Below are 18,322 nucleotides of genomic sequence, written 5' to 3'. Positions count from 1 at the left end.
GGGAAATTGTATCATAAGGTGGTTTCCTAGTGCTTGATTTTTTTTTTTTTTGTATTTGTAGGAAGACACATCACCCACCCATACTTGTGCCTCTGCAGTGCTAGTTTGGGTGATGTGATAAGTACCTGAATTAAAAAAAAAAAAAAAAAAAAAAAAAAATGAAAAGGTTCGCCCACTGTTCCATCTGTGCTGGAAAGGAGAGAAGCCACAGTGTAGGACTCACCGTGCTCCGTTTGCAGAGGGATGATGGGGCTGCTTTTTTTTTCCCCCCCTTTATTTCCAGACTCTCCTAAATGATGCCACACATGCTTTGATTGATCAGATGAATGGAAGGGGGTAGGGTGGAAGATGGAGGGAGTGCAGAGGGGCAAAAGGGGGCTAGAGAAGTACGGCTATATTTCCTTATTTCTGGATGCCCGGAAAAAAGGAGTTAGAGGATTAAATGGAGCGTCTAATGCTCCATTTAGTGACTGAGCAGCATCCAGGCATACAAAAGCACTGCTATGTGTTAAGGAGAGGAGTCACACTACAAAGGCTGTAAATTAGGCTAGGTTTTCAATTTCCAGTTTTACAGGAAACATTTATATACAATACATACAAGAAGATTTAGATTAGTTACATTATTGGTTACAAGTATAACATTCGGAGATATGTGACATATTCTTACCTAATTGTGTGTTTATTTAGAAAGACATGCCACTGCCACCATTTATGTAAAATAAACATTATCTTTGTTTATGGCATTTATACTTTTTTGGGTTACTGAATGAGAACAACTTTGCAGAGGTCAAGATTCTTTTCATGCATACTTGTTCTGGTTAAGTTACTGAGAAGTACTGAAGCGTGTTAATCAGCACAAACCAGTAAAGTAGTATTTTCAAAACTGCAGTCAGCAATTGCTGACCATATTTCTTTGAGCACCTTTCCTTTAAGGCCTTGGTTACTTGGATCATTATATGTATATTCCTAATTTAATTAAAACATTTAGCTGTCAAAATATTCTCTTTCCATGAATCAAATCCTTTATGTGCATTACCAAAGGAATATTCTACTGACACCCATGCATATTATTTATATATGCTTGTGATACAATTGCCTGTTTACTTTGCAGAGTATTATCCCAACTGTGAAGTTGTTTTTATGGGGATGGCCAATATACACTCCATCCGCAAGAGCTTCCAATCATTACGTCTACTGTGTACACAGATGCCGGATCCAGCCAAGTAATTGTTTGTTTTCTGTCACTTTGTTGTTTGAATTTCAATCTTGACCTCTTCTAGTTAATTTTGATTTCCTGCTATCCACATTTGCATTTTTCAATTATCTGATGTAAGATTTGCAGCAATGTGCCATTTGGTTTTCTAATGGGAAAAACATGCAACTTCTGTATTGTCCAGTTTATGGCTTTTGTCTTAGCTTAGCTGTGGCTGTAAGCACAAAAGCTGTCACATTAACAAGCAGTAATGATCTCTATCTTGAACATCCATGTATCCTATGTCATAGTAAAAGTATGCAGTGGTTATTGCCAGTTCCAATACTGTTGAAATATACTACATTTACTTGATGTACAACACATTTACTATCAATTTTAGCACTACACTCATTGACTTTGGTGTAAAATTTGAGATTTAATAAATACAGAGTTTTAGAAAAGTAAAATGAGAAGCCAGACTTTAGTCACTTACTATACTGCTTTGGTGTAATAACCATTTTTTCTTTTTATTACGTTCAGTTGGCTATCTGCACTGGAGGGCACAAAGTGGTTGCAGCACCTTTCTATGTTACTTAAATCATCTCTGCTGGTTGTTCATGCATTGGATCGTGATCAGCGTCCTGTTCTAGTGCACTGTTCGGATGGATGGGATCGCACTCCACAAATTGTAGCCCTCTCCAAACTCCTGCTGGATCCATATTACAGGACCATTGAGGTTTGTTCATAAATCCACACAAAGGATTAACAGATCCACCTGTAAAATAAATCTGATTAGCCCAATGTCTACTGTTTTTTGCTCTGTGTGTTTTCATGTGCTCTTTTCTCCTGATCCATTTTTTCTGTAGTTTACCTACTAGATTGGCTGATACCATTTTCTCATAAGTCATCTACTTTTTATTCTTTATTTGTACTTCATTTCAACACCACAGGAATTAAATGGTGTATGTAAGTGTATGGTGAAAAAATCTATTTACCCACCTTTTTTAAAAGTACCCTTAAACTTTCTATATAATAGATGCTCATCAAACAGTAAATTATTTCTCTCATGTAGGGTTTTCAGGTTCTAGTAGAAACTGATTGGTTGGACTTTGGACACAAATTTGCTGACCGCTGTGGGCATGGAGAAAACTCTGAAGACCTGAATGAGCGCTGCCCCGTCTTCTTGCAATGGTTGGACTGCGTTCACCAGTTACAGAGACAGTTTCCTTGCTCTTTCGAATTTAATGAGGCATTTTTGGTGAGTGCATGTAGAAGGTGGAGATCAGCTATACTGGTAGAGTTTAGGATATTCACCTCTCTGTGTTGGGGCATTCTAATTGTAGAAGTATGGGTTAAATAGTTTGAAAGCAGCCTGTTTTTGGCTTGCTCTATTTTTATAAATTGATATATAGTACAGGATGTGGAAGTAAAACAAGCTATTTTTTTTTTTCAGAATTGTGGGGAAAATGTGAACATTTAATTTTTGTGGTGCTCAAGGCTAATCTGCAGTTATTTTCTTAGCTGACGTTTTGATATGTTATGAATAGACCTAAATAGCTTGACTGTGACTTTTCCCAGCATATACAAATATGTTTGGATATTTATCTAGTTGGGTCCAATCGCAAAGTGTAAGCCACAGGTTGCACACCTTAATAGTGTTAGAATACACTGGGGAACACATTTTTTGTTGAGTTAGATCTTACACTTGTTTTTTACTAATTTTTGGGTGCTGAATCTAGAAATGACCCCCAGTTTTTTGCTATCACATCCAAATTTTATGATACAGGTTACCCTCCATTTTTGTAAAAAAAAACATACAACTTTTACATACAATGAACAAATAATGAAATAACTTGAATGTACTGTTTATGTAAATGTCTTTTTTTACAGTAAAACATTTGAAAATTATTCGGGTAAGCAGTAAGGCAAAAATTCAGGCTTATCGCTTTCCCTGGAGTGTTCAGTGTTAGGACAATCCCACTGAATGCTCCAACAATAGTCAGCCATCATATATACTGTCTTTTCATGACCCTCAATTCTTGGTGGAATCATTCACCTTGCTCATCACTGACTGCACCAAGGTTTCCGGGAAGTTAGAAAGATGGCTATGCAGAAAATGCACCTTGATGCTCATATTGTAACCAAACATTTTGTAGCTCTCCAAGAGTTTCTGAACAATTTCTGTGTAATTTTCTTGTGTGTTTCCAAGAAAGTCCTTGACAATGGCTTTAAATGATAACCAAGCATTTTTTTCGACTTCTGACATTGTCCTGATGAAATGTTCATCTTTGATGAGCTACCGAATCTGTAGGCCATCAAACATCCTGGCCTTTATTTTTTCAAATGACAGGCTAGGAAATGCCAAAATGAGGTACTTGAAACGGTCTCCTTTAGTTGGCAAGCTTTAACAAACTGCTTCATCATACCCAGTTTCATGTGCAGAGGCAGAAATATAATATTTTTCTATCAACAGGTGGCTCATGTAGAATGTTTGGATCACCTGGTTTTTGGGCAGATCGTGGAGGCCAATTCCTTTCCACCCAATGCCTCTCACGAGCTCTATTGTCCCACATGCACAGATAACAGGGATACTTGGTGTATCCAGGTTGCTGACCAAGAAGGAAACATACCATTTTATAGTCAACACAGATGACCCAATTGTGTTGGTGATATTGCAACAACTCAATGACTCTCTTTATATCTGCATATTATTCACAAAGAAAAACTGAATGGCCAATTGGGACTGACCCAAATATATTGCCATTGTGAAGGAGAACACACTTTGAGCTCCGCTTTGAGCTATCGATGAATAGTCGCCATTCAGTTGAGTTAGAGATTGGAATTTCCAATTCCTCTATTAAACCAGGTATGTTATGGCAATACACAAAGCCAGTTTTAAAGTGCTGAAGAAATGCAATTTCTCTGGTTCGAAAGTACGATACCTTTGTTTCTTTTTCAAGTAACTTTTTCTAACGCAGTCTTGATGCAAGGAGTTCTGAAGCCTTCTTGGATAAGCCCAAATCACGTGCCAAATCACTCAACTCATGCTGATCAAATCCCTTACGAACAGAGAGTCCTCTTCAATTTCAAACTAGTCATCATTGTTGTCACCTAGTTAAACACCATAATCATGTTCAAGAGGGGGTAATGTAACGAAAGCTGGCACTGGGATTTAATCTGAATGAGCCACGGAGGGTATAGCCGATGGTAGACTAGGATTCTCTGTTACTTATTTTTCTTGTTATATCCTTAAGTTTTCACTATACAAAAGTAACAGTCACTGAAATGATCTCCTGTCTCTCGCCAAACCATAGGTATACCAAATGGCATCTTTTCATGTGTTCCCTTTGTACACATCCATAAACACTGTTTGCACACTTTGAGGGGCCCAGGACTTATCTTGATCACCAAGTTTAACTTTAAAATATGCCAAATAGGCTTGCTCTACAAATGTGTTGATGTTCACCCTTTGACTGGGAATGGAGAAACTGCCACGGATATAATAAAATGAATCAGGGTTGTTTAGGCACTTACGACGAGAAACAGCAGAGTCAGACATGATCTGAAAGAAAAGAAATGTGTGTAAGTAGAAAAAGTAATTTTGCTTATTCACTGCCTAGAGCAGCGCACAACCTCAGACCACACTGTCTTGCAGAACACCATTAGCAGCGCAGTGAGATCTGTACTGCCCTTCAAATAAATAGGAATTCCCAGGCCCAACTGGTCAGGCTAGATAATATTGAAGGTAGTAGGCTTTTATTTCTGCCATATTTGCTTAGTGTCAACTTTCTCACTTTTGAAGAGGAAATGGTGCCAGCGGCAAGCCTGCCAATTCTGGTGTTTTCTGGCAAATGGCATTCTCTGGGATGCTGGGCCCACAAACCACCCTCATGGAGTCTGTTTCTGGGAGTTTGATCAGAAACATTTTCATGGGTCGCCTACTAGAGCTTCTCCTGTTCCTTCTTGCACAAAAATTCAGATACCAGTCCTGCTGATGGGTTGTTAACCCTCTATGGAGCTGTAAAGCTTTCCCTGTCTAAAGGTCCGTCTCCCCCATGCTCTTGAGAATAACAGTTTTGATCATTTTTTTCCTCATGTTTTGATTTGGAATCAAATGTTCAGTGTGAAAGCTGTATATCTACAAATGCATTATATCACTGGGTAGTGCAGGGTTATGGAAGTGCCACATATGAAAGCTTCATGAGTAAAATAAAATTGTTATTAACACAACAAATGATTATTGATAAAATTAATATTTAACCTTCTGAATAAAAACTTTAATAATCAACAAGTGTCCGTTTCCCCACCGATTTTGGGGAAACATTTCTCAGCGATAAAACAGCATTTACCAACTCAAAGACACCAGAAAAGGTGAGTATGTGCCCCCACTTTTGCAGATATAGTTTTGTTTTTTTCGTTTTGTTTTTGTCTTTAGTTATAAGGATTTTTTTTCTAATTTGCTTTGATTAGCAGTAACAATATGTGGGAAAACTAGTAACATAAGACTGCTCCTTGGGATCTTGGATTGTTAGCCGTTTAGCTTTTACATGATTTACACCAGGGGTCAGCAAACTCCGGCCTTTAGGCCAGATACGGCCTATCCGGTAGTTCGTTCCGGCCTAACACCCCCTGGCCAAATGGGCCTAATGCCAGATTGGCCAGGGGGCGTTAGGAACTACCAGAGCCGCCGGAGCTCCGGTGCCGCCCCCTTGCAGTTCCCCTAATTACCACGGCCGGCGTTGATGTTCCGCCACCGCAGTAAATAGGAAAAGCTCCCTGAAGGTAAATCCCTCTCCTCCGCAATGCATTGTGGAGGAGAGGGATTTCACTTCAGGGGGGGTTCCTTGGTGGTGGGTGGAGCCGTTAGGGCGGGTCCGGCCTACTGTGCTCCCACCCACCCCATAAATGGCCTAGTGGCCCTAAAACTTTGCCGACCCCTGATTTACACTATTTGATTTTCTTTTTGTATACGGAGACTTTATCTGGCCTTTCTTGTGCTCAGGTGAAATTGGTACAGCACACTTACTCCTGTCTGTTTGGGACCTTCCTGTGTAACAATGCCAAGGAGAGAAGTGAGAAACACATACAAGAGCGTACATGTTCAGTTTGGTCACTGCTGCGAGCTGGTAACCGTGTGTTCAAGAATTTACTTTATTCCACTCAATCAGAAACCGTAAGTTGGATCTTTTTTGCACAGTTGATTGTATAAGTCATCCTGCTTACCACATATTCACCTTTTCTTTACAGCAAATGTTAGTATGCCTGGATACTGTTGTGTTTATAGCCTCATACCTGGGTATTTGTAGTGTAAATCTAAAATACTGCTGCCTCAAAATGTTAAGCTGCGTACACACTTGCAATTTTTGTCGTTGGAAAGGATCTTTCACGATCCTTTCCAACGACAAGGGACTGCACGATGCATGAACGGTGCTGTACATACAGCACCGTTCATGCTCTATGGAGAGGGGAGGGGGAGAGCGACGGAGCGGCACCCTGCTGCGCGCTCTTCCCCTTCCCTTTCATTAGGATCGGTCGTCGTCCATCGTCCGTGGATCCGGCAGGTCGGTCGTTCGGACGATGGATGACACCGACTGTACACACGGCAGATTTTTGCCCGATATTTGGCCGATGCCGATTATCGGGCGATAAAAATCTGCCGTGTGTACGTAGCTTTAGTCTCAGAAGATTTGGGGTTGGGCTTGGTTATGTTTCTGCTTTGCTGCTCAGTGTTGGACATTCATGGGAAAGAAATAACCTGCAACTGTAAATTACTATTACAGTGGTACCTTGGTATAGGTCCTTAATTCGTTCCAGATCCTTGGACTTATACCAAACAAATTTTTCCCTTAAGAAATAAAAGGAAAGTGATTAATCCGTTCTCATGAAAAAAAATCACCTATGGTAATTGGCATAATATACTCTGATGGGGTTGTAAAGAATAATTGTAAACACTGCTTGGTACTAAAATACATAAATACAAAAGCAATTAGATGAAATAAATGAAAATTTAACCTCACTTTACCTTGCTGAGAAGAGTCGAGTGCCTACTAGGATGGTGCTGAGAAGGGAGGAGTAGGAGATGTTTTGTAATTCACAGAGCATTATAGCGTGGGTTGTTCACTGAAGGGTGGCAACTGACATACTGACGCTCGTGAGCAGTCATGGCTTTGTCTCGAGAGAGCTAAATAAGGGTAGCATGCGGTTTTATGACTCATTTTGACCCATACAAGTTCTAGCGCAAAGGTTGATTACCAAGCTAAATTTTTCGTGTCTAAACAGGACTTATTCCAAAGCGGACTTATACCGAGGTACCACTGTACTAACCTTTATTTACAAAGAGTCAACATATCACGCATGCACATACAAACAATGACACAGGGCGAGAGAGGTTCCTGCCTGTGAGAGTGAGTGAGTGAGAGAGAATTCCTTTAGTTCAGCCCCTATATTTTATATATTCACAGGTTCTAATTTTCCAAGCATGCTCCTTAGATAAAGATGATTTCGATTCTGCCAATGAACAGGCATGATGGAAAACACAGGCCCGATAACCTCTGTTAGTGTATGCAAGAACGGAAGTTAATACTTCCAAGTACTGTGTTCCCTGGGTCTGTGTACAATAGTTGTACACATTGATGCATTCATTCAATTGCTGTTTTTAGAGTTTTTGATATGAAATATTTCTGCTATTTTGACAGTTGTCCAGATCTTGGGCATAATTTGCTCTAGATTCTCCTTAATCCAGGTTGAATGCAGCCTAATATTAAAGTGTTTGGGCATGTGAGAACAACCAATAGATTCTCCCTTGTAGTAGTCTTGTTTTGTCCTGTATTTTCCAGTCATTTATTCTTCTCCCACATCCCTTTTCTCTCATAGGTGCTGTATCCTGTGTGCCATGTCCGCAATCTCATGCTATGGAGTGCAGTTTATCTTCCTGGCTCATCTCCATCCACGCCTAGTGAAGAATCCTGCATCCCCTACCCAGCCCCTGGTTCTACCACAGAGGAGCCACCACATTGTAGGTGAGGGCAAAAAATGCATGTAGGTCTTTTCTCTTTACCGACACCAAGGGACTATATATGCCTGTGTTAGGCTGGTTTACCTCCTTGTTTGGCTATATAGTTACATATAGATTTTCCACTTGCATGTACAAAATGTACACTGTACACAAGCACTGTGAGCACTGTGGAATAAAAGACCTCCGCTTTGTGTAAGTCCGGACGCTGGGCTTTACATGGGATATCTTGTTCAGACCTCTGGCAGGTAAACAGAAATACAGGGTAAGGTAAGAGTCTGGCAAAGGAGGTGGGCTATCAAAAGAACCTGGTGTTTTTTCCACCAGAACTCTTGCTCTAACCAAAATAAGCTCCAATCCAAACTGTCAGCAAAAAAGGGTACCAGTTTGGTAAAAACTAGATTTTTTTTTTTTAGGTTACACATCTAAATGGATTTTTTATTTTTATTCATGGTAACCTAATGTTACAACTTCTCATAGCAGAACACACAAGCTAGGTGTTTCTAGGATCTATGTTGCATGCCAAATTGCTGGCTGCAAAGAAAATATTGGGTTACATAAAGCCAACAGAATTACTGCTGGTATAATCCCTTTGTATTAGGTTTTAATAGAATACGTCTTTTTTTTGTCAAGTTTTTATGCACATTTTAAAGTAGCTCTTTTCTCTTTGTGTTATTTTAGGTTACCAAAGACCAGATCATTTGATGACCTTCCTATGGCCTGTGACTTAACTGTACCATGTGTAAACAGACGAAGCAGTGACCCCAGCTTAAATGAAAAATGGCAGGAGCATCGACGTTCTCTGGAGTTAAATGGCTTGGCAAACCCTGCAGAAGAAGGGCAGGAAGCAGAGAGACTACCTCTGGGGGCACAACTCTCCATGGCAGCTGGTGTTGGGGAAGGGCAAATGGAAAACATTTTACAGGAAGCCAGCAAGGAAGAGGGAGGCGGAGAAGAGCACACAGGAAAGCTAGTAAATGGGGAAGTAGACCGGTTTACAGAGAAATTGGAAAAAACACATCAAGAGCTAGAGAAAGCAGAAAACAGGGCCCCAAACTTTAATAGTAATACAGTAAAAGGAGAAATGGTCAGGGAAGAAGAGAATGTCAGTCTCATACCAGCGCAGTTGTGTGTGGAAACTGACCATCCAGAACATGGAACTGAAAAGTCTGAGCAGTCTGTGAAAGAGGTATGTGAAGCAGAGGAAACGCAGAGCCTGACTGCTGAGGAATCAACCTCTGAGCCAGGGGAGAATAAAAAATGTATTGAAAGTTGCTCAAATAATGAACTCCAAAGCAGTCTAGCAGATGACTCTCCTAACAATTTGCAATCACACCTTGTACTTGATGGTTCCACAGAAACTTTAACTGATGACCTTTCACCTCCATGGTCTAGCAAGCTGGACCATGTGACAGCTGCAAATGAACTTTCACAGAAACCAGAACAGCTATCTGATGAGGGCATTGCCATGATGGGCTTGTGTGGTATGCAAACTCAAAATGAAAGGACGTGTTCTCCTTTTCCCCTTATCCACAGTGCCTTTCCCCCTTCTGAATGCAGTGCTCGGACTGTATGTAATGGGGACCAGTCCTCTGCACCTATCCTTGATGGACCATGTCCCAGTGTGGACAATCGCCGGGGAAAGCCGACATTGTCACGTCAAAATTCTTGCTCAAATAACCCCCAAATCCACCTCAGAAACATCCCACACAAGTGCCCTTTGCACAGTTGTGGGAGACACCGCATAGGGAGCACACCGGAACAGCCATCCCGAAATCACTTGGATGATGATGGGATGCCAATGTATGTGGATGCTATACAGCAAAGACTGAGACAAATGGAAAGTGGCCACCAACAGGAAGTGGAAACATTGAAGAAACAAGTGCAGGAGCTACGTTGTCAACTTGAGAGCCATTTACATAACACCTCCCTGCGTTTCAATGGAGAATATACAGATGGGGTGAGTTCTCAAAGGACTAATAGTTATGGGTGTCCAAACATTAGAGGACTGTAGTTAGTTCATACAAAGTCCTTTACACATACATAAAATTAAGCCCTAAACTTTTTTTTTTTGCAGTGTTGTTGTGTGAAAGTGTTCTCTTTGGCTTGTCTTAAGTAGCTTGTGCAATAAGGGAACGGTCAGCATGACCAGCTGAGCTCTGTTGTCTTGTGGTGCATAGTTGTTTCTGGTCTAATACTTTTTATCCCATTAAAATCATAAGAGTCTATCATGTCTATAACCAAATTAAAAGTACTGCACAAAGCGGCTCAGTTTTTGCAAAACAAGTATTATAGGTATTTTATTGTAAAAAAAAATAGCACTAATTAGACTGTTTATACAAGATCCATCTCTGATATGTTTTAAAATTCCAATCATTCTTGGAAATGTGCATTTTAGATATTACAGTGGCATACTTTTTTAGAATATTCTTGGTGAATTTCCTTTTGTGATCTTGCCATTTGCAGACCTCAATTCCTGACTCTGAAAGCAATCGGGACCCCAGCTGTTTATCAGGCTGCAGCACAGAGCCCTTTTCTGAGACCAGTTGGGAGCAGGTAGACAAGAGGGACACGGATGTAAGCCTTCCTGTCATCTTCACCATCACTAAGCATTGATTACATGATTGGCATTCCAAATTGTGTTCTTGCTCACTTTGTCTTTTTCAATAAGAATATAACTTGAAAGCAGGAGAGGCCCCACACTGTCCCATTTTGCGAAGACATGTTTGCGAACGTATAAACTTGAGTATTACAGCCTAAGCATCTGATGTCAAAGTTAGAGATCTAGAGATACAAATCATTTTGTAGAGATACAAATCATCTAGAGATACAAAGCATTTTGTAAATTTGTAAATGACCTTTCTCCTAAGCTATGTTTTGCCTCCTCTGAGGATAAAACCTGCAAGACATTGCATGCTGAAAAAGTTTTTAGATGGACCCTAAATCAACAAAGCGGTAAATAGGATAGGATTTTATTAAAAGTACATTTTTTTTTTTACATGATTGTGTGTTTCAAACTTTTTTTTTATATTCATGATATCTACTAGACCCTTGTTCGGACATATTTCTGTAAGTTACAGGTCTAAAATGTAAAAAAAAAATTTCATGAAAAACAGTGTAACGCTTTTGGTACAGAAATCTAGACATCAGTGTAACGCTCAGGAGGTTAAATGGTTTTCCAATGTTTTCATAACTTTTTATATATACTACAGAAAACATACATGTGGCAAGTACATTAGCAATAAAAGAGTGGCCATAGATTTCCTCTAGCAAACCCTGCTCTGTCTACATACACTAAGACACACATGGAATGGGGTTCCCCAGCATTATTCTTCATAATGCATGGAGATACTGAGCCCTGATAATGTCTATGGTAAGTTGAGTGGATGTAAATGTGCAGGGATTTGATTGCATGAGTCAGCAACACATTTAGTAAATCGTTGGGAATTGGCTGAAAACTTAGTTTGCCAACACTGCTCTTTTAAATGCCTTTTGGTTTTGTTCTCTTTTATAGGTAACAAGATGGCTACCAGATCATCTGGCAGTGAACTGTTATAACTGTGATAGCAAGTTTTGGTTAGCCAGTCGGAAACACCATTGTAGGTAAGTTGCGGACAAATTGGATTTCCTTACCAACCGGTTGACACTTGACTTGTTTTACATTTTACTTGTAACTGTGATCATTTACTACCTCCACTATATGATAAATACAGTACAATAGTCTTCCATCTCAGCCATGTTTTACTCCTTGCAGGAATAAAGATGCCATGGCTGAAACGTGGTGAGCTTTTGTTAGTGGTTTTTGTAGCATTTGTCTGTTTGCACACTAACAGCGTCTGCCCCTTTCTGACCCAGTGTCATTCACACTCACTGCATAGTGTGGGCAGTTATATTGAGTGGACTGCCAAGGCCAAAGATGCATGTAACCTAAGAATATTTTGAGAAGTCACAACTAATCTTCATTTTGCTAAAGGCAGAAGTCTTTGAAGTATTATAACTAAAAATAAAGTGGAATGTAGAATTGGTTAGCACTTTTCACAGGGTTGTTCCAACTTCATGCACTGTAAAGCCGATATCTGCTGTCTATATAATAAACACAAATGCATGGCCTTTGCCTTCTAATTGACTGCTTCTTATAACTTTTGTTTTATAGAAATGACATTGTTCCTTCATGCTGAAAGCAGGCACCATTTTCTTAACTCCAGAACAGTTCCATTAACTGTTTTATACATATTTTATGTATTCAGAGGCAAAGAAAGAAAGAAAAGTTGTTTTGTTAAATTGTGTTTTTTTTTTTTTTTTTTTTTCTTCTACTTTTTTTACTTTAGACTAATTTATAATGTTAGCTTTTGGGGGACTCTCCACTTGTGCATCTTGGCCACAATATTTAATGGTTTACAGAATGCCAGTAAACCATAGAAATACGCAACCTCTATTGATAAAAATATGTGATTCAATTCAGATTATGAATTGAATACTTTAAAGAGGTATGCTTTGTGCAAACTGATAGGATGGCTTCTACTACTTAGTCTAGAGGAATACAAACACAGTGGAATCTCCATAGTCTGGTCTGTAACCTTTTTTGCAAACAACCCTCCTTACCCCAAAATGTGCAGCCTAAACCATGGTATTACTGATATACAAATTACAACAGCTAAATCTTCATCTCCATCTCTAAGAACTCATAACCCATGAATGTCAAAGAAAAGGCCTCAGAGTAGCCTTTGACATGCAAACTGTGATTTACAGTTTGATTTAACTTGCAGTGTACAAGGAAAGATATCAAAGCCCTGTGTGGGGAAATTACATAAGGAACTTAGGTTCTGATGTTTTAGTCCAGCACTAAGCCAAGCAGTGGGTCCCAAGTGCAATATTAGGAAAAAAATGTAATTTTTGTTGTTATTTAGCTCTGGTTTTTGCTGTGGCAGATGTAACTGCCTAATACTATTTGTACTTTGTTTACTTTTTTGTGACCCTAACTCATTGAATGTTTTGCTTTTTAGACCTACCTATCAACATTAGGTGAACTTTTCTAAAACTGCTGTTAAAAAAATAAGTTCTGTGCCAGTCACTCTGTCACCAGTGCTTTATCTTCAAGAACTAGCACATTTGGCAGCAGTGAGTGGTCACTGCCACCCTCATTTACTCTGTAATAGGGCTGCCACAGAAAGAAGCGACATGTACTGTCCGCCCCGAGGCAGCGGTTTACTGGCATGAGGAAGCAGTAACCACACCACAACCTCATGGCCAATGTGACCATAGCCTAAAACTTTAGGGTAGTCCCTGCTTTTGACAAATTTTACATGGATCTTTTTTTCTTTAAACTTTAACCCATGATTACAAAATAATACAGACTAGAGATCCAACAGGGCGGGTACTTTACATAACTTTGTGCCTCAGGAGACCCAATTCTCAAAGTGGTAATTTCCTCAATTTTTTTTACTTGGATTTCTAAGCTCTCAGACGCTGTAGAACGAGTAATGCTTTACATTGTAAATAATAAATCTGCAATGTTTAATGGAAAGATGCATTAAATTCCTTTGTGAAACATAACAGAATAAAATAGATAGAAGCAGATTAATTCTAAATCTTATCACCTGCTGACATTGCTGAGATTTTAAATCATATTTTCTAAGTGCAGTAGCACGCTCCTTGTTGTGTCTTGTGTGTGAAAGTACAGTGCATGTGATTTGAACCCTCTTTTTGCATGTATGATTAGTTTTATCATTGCAGTGCTGTTAAGTTACCTGTATCAGTCCTTCATAGAAGGGGTTTAGGCTACACTTATGGTCATGTTTAGATTTATGGTTTTTTAATATCGCCTTCTTGTGTTGGATTATGTCACCTAATACTTTATATCATTAGATTTTAAACTTCTGTATCTGTTTTTTTTTTTCTTTCCAATGAAGAAACTGTGGCAATGTTTTCTGTTCAAGCTGTTGCAATCAGAAGGTCCCTGTTCCAAGTCAGCAACTGTTTGAGCCAAGTCGGGTGTGCAAATTATGTTACAGCGATCTTCACTCCAGCCTGGAACTGGAAAACCCCATCACAGCTACTTCTAACTAGGCAATCATCTTCAAATAAATGAGTGAGTGAGGCCAGCCAAGTACAAGTCTGCTAATAACAAGCTGAAGATTGGGATATGGACAACACACTCTTTCTATTGACTGCCCTGTATCTCTACTCCATTCTACATATTTTCATCTCTTTTTTTCAATAGGAGCATCATTTGGAACTTGATGAGGAAACCAGCTTGACTAGGACACTTTAGGATATAAAAACATTGTGTTTTTTTGAGGGACTGAGCACGCCGATCTATCAGTGCAATGCACTTTTTTTTTTTTTTTTTTATCTTTTTTTTTTTTAATGTGTGGAATATGATGCCTGCCTTCTGTCTCTACAATATGGAACCCGTGTAGATGTTATGCAGTAAAAAGTATGGTAGGGAAATGACGCATTATTTTTCACCTAAAAATAAGGGCCCTTTTAGCAGACAGGGACTCAAAAACAGGACAATCCACATATGGTCGGGTATCTGTGAAATGTGTGTAGTGAACATGGCACTACATATAGGCTTGTGTCTTATAAAGTAAAATACCGACAGTACACAAATGTTTAATACCGGCGGGATAATAGATGCATCATGGCCTGCTGCTTTAGTGCATGGTCATTCTCTGTGTGCTGACACTTTCTTTATAGGGTTTGATAAACCAACCCTGTGATTACATCTAAGCTGCATTCACTATTATAGAATTTGGCTAGCATAGAGGAAGATATGTCTGAGTACAGTGGCCTTTTAAAGGAAACCTTTCCTGAAAGAAATATAGAGGCTGCTATTGATATCTTCTCAGCTAGTTGCCTGGCTATCATTTTACTTTATTCTGAGTTTTTGAATAATCATACTTGACATCCTAAAGTGTTGAAGTTGGTTGGTCAATATATTAAAGTAAAAAAACAAAATTAGCCATGCAAATGTCATTTTCAGAAGAATCTGTCTCTTAGAAAAGGTTCTTTTCAAATCCTTACATTTTTTTAGCATAAATTCCATCTCTAGAGTATTTAGCCTACCTCCATACCAGCCTTTGGCATCTGGTTTAGAAAACTTGTTCTAAAAGTGGCACAAGCCTCCTCAGGATGTACTGTAGACATGGCAGATAGACATACTATTCCCCAGATTTACTGTCTACACTTTCACAGCCTATTAAGAATACCTCTGCATTCACTGGTTGGCACACACTGCTCTGGACATGGGCTTAACCTGAGCCTGTGAGTTTACATTTATTCATCCAATAGCTGCAACAGAAATCATTTATTCTAGAGGGTAGGCAGGAGGCCGCCTTGCCTTGGAGTCGTTCTGCAGGCATTCACATTTTTAATCCAATTTTGTTTTCAGCTCCTTTTCTAAGCTAGCAGCTAAGAGTATTACCCCAAGTGGGAGTTTTAATAATAAGCTGTTGATCCTCTATCCCTTTCCAGGTATTGTTCTATCCTTCAGAGACTCAGTGTTATGCTGCAAAAATGTTAAGCACCTTTCTAAATAGGCTCCACAGGGTGATAAACAATAGGTTATTTCATCTTAGATCTTCTTTCTCTACAGTAACCTTTCATCAAATTGTTTTTTTGGTCCCATCATCTAGTACTTGAATGCCCCATGGATTACAATCAGTACAATTGTATGTTATCCAATGCAGACCCTAAAATGTTTTCCCAATTGTTAGTACTGTGGAAATGATGCCATGATGAGAGTATTTCAAAAGGCTCAAACTATTTAGAGGATGTATTAAGGATGTTTTATTTTGCACTTCATTATTTTTGTACAAATATTTATTTTTTTCCTCTCAAACCCCCCCACTCGAGTGCACTTAATTAGCAAACCCGTGTGATGTGTGCCCTGGGAGGCACCTCCAGGGGATGGGAGGGCTAATGAATTAATGAGTGGGGCATTAAGATAAGTTGTTTTCATTACTGCAGTGCAGCAAGACCCCCATTAAATAAGCCCTTCTGCAAAAAAATTGGGCTATAAATGACCAGAGGATGTGCTCCAAGCAGCTTGAACAACAGAAAGTTTAAATTTGTTAGTTCAGTTAGTTGTCTGAGATCTAGATATTTTAGGTTCACCATGGGGACATAAGATGTCTTGATGGGTAGTAGCAAGTTTGAAAATAATATGGTGCATTATGAATTGTTAGTAAACGATATAAATCTGCCTCACAGTTTTAGAAGAGGCTCAATAGGTAGGTATGTTAAAGAGCAGAAGTCAGTCTACACAGACAGTAAATTGTAGGTAACTTTCTCTGGGGGAAAAAGAGAAATACTAAACCTGGCTCTTAACCCAACTAAAATATAATGAGAAAATAGTGATATATTTTGTCATCAGATAGTAAAGGCTGTTATTAACATAAATATAGGATATAGGATAAATGCTGCCAAGCTCAGTCCAGTTCTGCTGCCAACACCAGTGGCATTCTTAACAAATTCTAGACTCAATACAATGGAGCTTAGTGAAAGGCCAACATTCCACATACTCTGGTCAAGTAAGCACTTTTTTTTCCTTTTCACGCTATATTTCTTTGTTCTCTTAGTTTGTGTGTATGTGTGTGTGTGTGTGTGTGTGTGTGTGTGTGTGTGTATACATGTGAATATGCATATATACATACACACTTTATCCACCTTCTATAGAGGCGAGAAAATAATTTTTTCTTTTTTTGTGTCAAAAGGTAAATCATTTTAGCATTGTTAACTATATAAATAAAAGTGAAATAAAACTGAGTTGACCTGTTACTGTTTGTAGTGGGATAATTCGATGTAATGGTTATTCTACATTGAAATATCAAGTATGGGTGTGTAGACTGTGGTTGGCTACTTTGCAGCACTTTAAAAATTTGCAACCGTGCAGGAAGGGATAGCCAATTTCCCTTCTGCAATAATTCTTACCTTCCCGCTTGCCCCATCAACAGTCAAAATCACTGCGATGCGTAGCTCATTGTTTGTTTCCAGGTTACTCTGCACATCCCAGCCTCCCCAGCGGTTACCCGGCCTGTTGGTGCACAGGAGTTACTTCATCTCGGCCTTACCAATCAAAATGGCTAAAGATCAAAATGAGAAAGGATGAAGATGGCGGTATCTGCAAAGGAATAAGCACAGGTGGGTACAAACTGGGTATAGTTCTGCGTAAAGATATGGAATGTCTCATTTGACTGGGATCAAGGCTTTATTTTAAATTACTGCTCTTTTCCCTATTTAAAGTTGACTCATATTTAATACTCTAGTTCCACATTGCTTATATGGTATATTTTAATACTGGTGATGTCAGTTATGTGGCTCATTCTCCTGCTATATCCACATGGTGGAGTGTAAAGTAACTGTCGGGCTTAATTGTCAATTTGTTTACACAATTACTTGCCCCATAAAAGGTATCTGCTTCTCCAGACAGGTATGTTGTGAACCTGTAAAGTTGATCTCTGTCCAAAATGTTGAGGTTTATTTTGTTCTCGGATGACCCATGAATTACATTCTTTTTCTATTTCAATGGAGAAACTGTTAGAAGGCCAATTACACCAGCCCTTGGATCACACTCTTGGGTTTTATTAGAATACATAAAATATGCACACAGAACAACCTGATCAACGAGCCTGCAAAAAAATTGTGTTGGGTCATGCAATTCAAGGTTTAAGGAATAGAATACTGAACATGTGCATGTGAGAACATTACATCTAAGTTTCTGGAAAGCAAAATACACTATTCCTAGCATCAATTATTAAACCTGCAGCAAATTGGCCTCTTGTCATGGTGTCCATAGATAATGTATGAATATCTTCTAATCTAGCCAATTTTGTCAAGATATTGATATTACATATCTATGGGGGGGTACCAGGAGGTTCCTGCAGATATAGCTTGCCCGCGAGGAGGTAGAATTTGGGCGGGTTGTCTAATAGTTATTGTCTACTGCCAGCTTAGCCGGTACCAAAGATGTCAGCAATGCATCCAAGCTAAATACAAAAGTTTGAATATAATGACTTTTTTTGTTTTTAAGGCTAGACTTCTAGTCTTTACATCAGACAGCACTCTAATGTCTATGGTAACCTATATTCATAGCATCAGAATGAAATTCTAAAATG

At 39.1% G+C, this 18,322-nt stretch overlaps 1 protein-coding gene across 4 annotated transcripts in view; it reads left to right on the top strand.

Moving 5' to 3' along the window:
• Window positions 1–16,973, top strand: part of MTMR3 (myotubularin related protein 3) — a 60,611-nt gene extending 43,638 nt beyond the window's left edge. Inside the window, exons 13-22 of one of the 4 annotated variants that reach the window (XM_072415281.1) lie at window positions 1,112–1,223; window positions 1,733–1,928; window positions 2,265–2,450; window positions 6,195–6,365; window positions 8,066–8,211; window positions 8,886–10,164; window positions 10,671–10,781; window positions 11,719–11,807; window positions 11,959–11,985; window positions 14,114–14,253. In XM_072415281.1, the coding sequence (XP_072271382.1) occupies window positions 1,112–1,223; window positions 1,733–1,928; window positions 2,265–2,450; window positions 6,195–6,365; window positions 8,066–8,211; window positions 8,886–10,164; window positions 10,671–10,781; window positions 11,719–11,807; window positions 11,959–11,985; window position 14,114 (2,318 nt within the window). In that variant the 3' untranslated portion in view covers window positions 14,115–14,253. Of the gene's footprint in view, window positions 1–1,111; window positions 1,224–1,732; window positions 1,929–2,264; window positions 2,451–6,194; window positions 6,366–8,065; window positions 8,212–8,885; window positions 10,165–10,670; window positions 10,782–11,718; window positions 11,808–11,958; window positions 11,986–14,113 lie in introns of all 4 variants that reach the window. The other 3 variants (XM_072415279.1, XM_072415282.1, XM_072415280.1) reach the window with 3 other exon arrangements.
• Window positions 16,974–18,322: the final 1,349 nt, after the last annotated feature.

The sequence above is a fragment of the Pyxicephalus adspersus genome, chromosome 6 (assembly GCF_032062135.1).
Source record: "Pyxicephalus adspersus chromosome 6, UCB_Pads_2.0, whole genome shotgun sequence".
Classification (NCBI taxonomy): Eukaryota; Metazoa; Chordata; class Amphibia; order Anura; family Pyxicephalidae; genus Pyxicephalus; species Pyxicephalus adspersus.
Note: the sequence above shows the minus strand (reverse complement) of the source record. Positions and strands in the feature narration are given on the sequence as shown.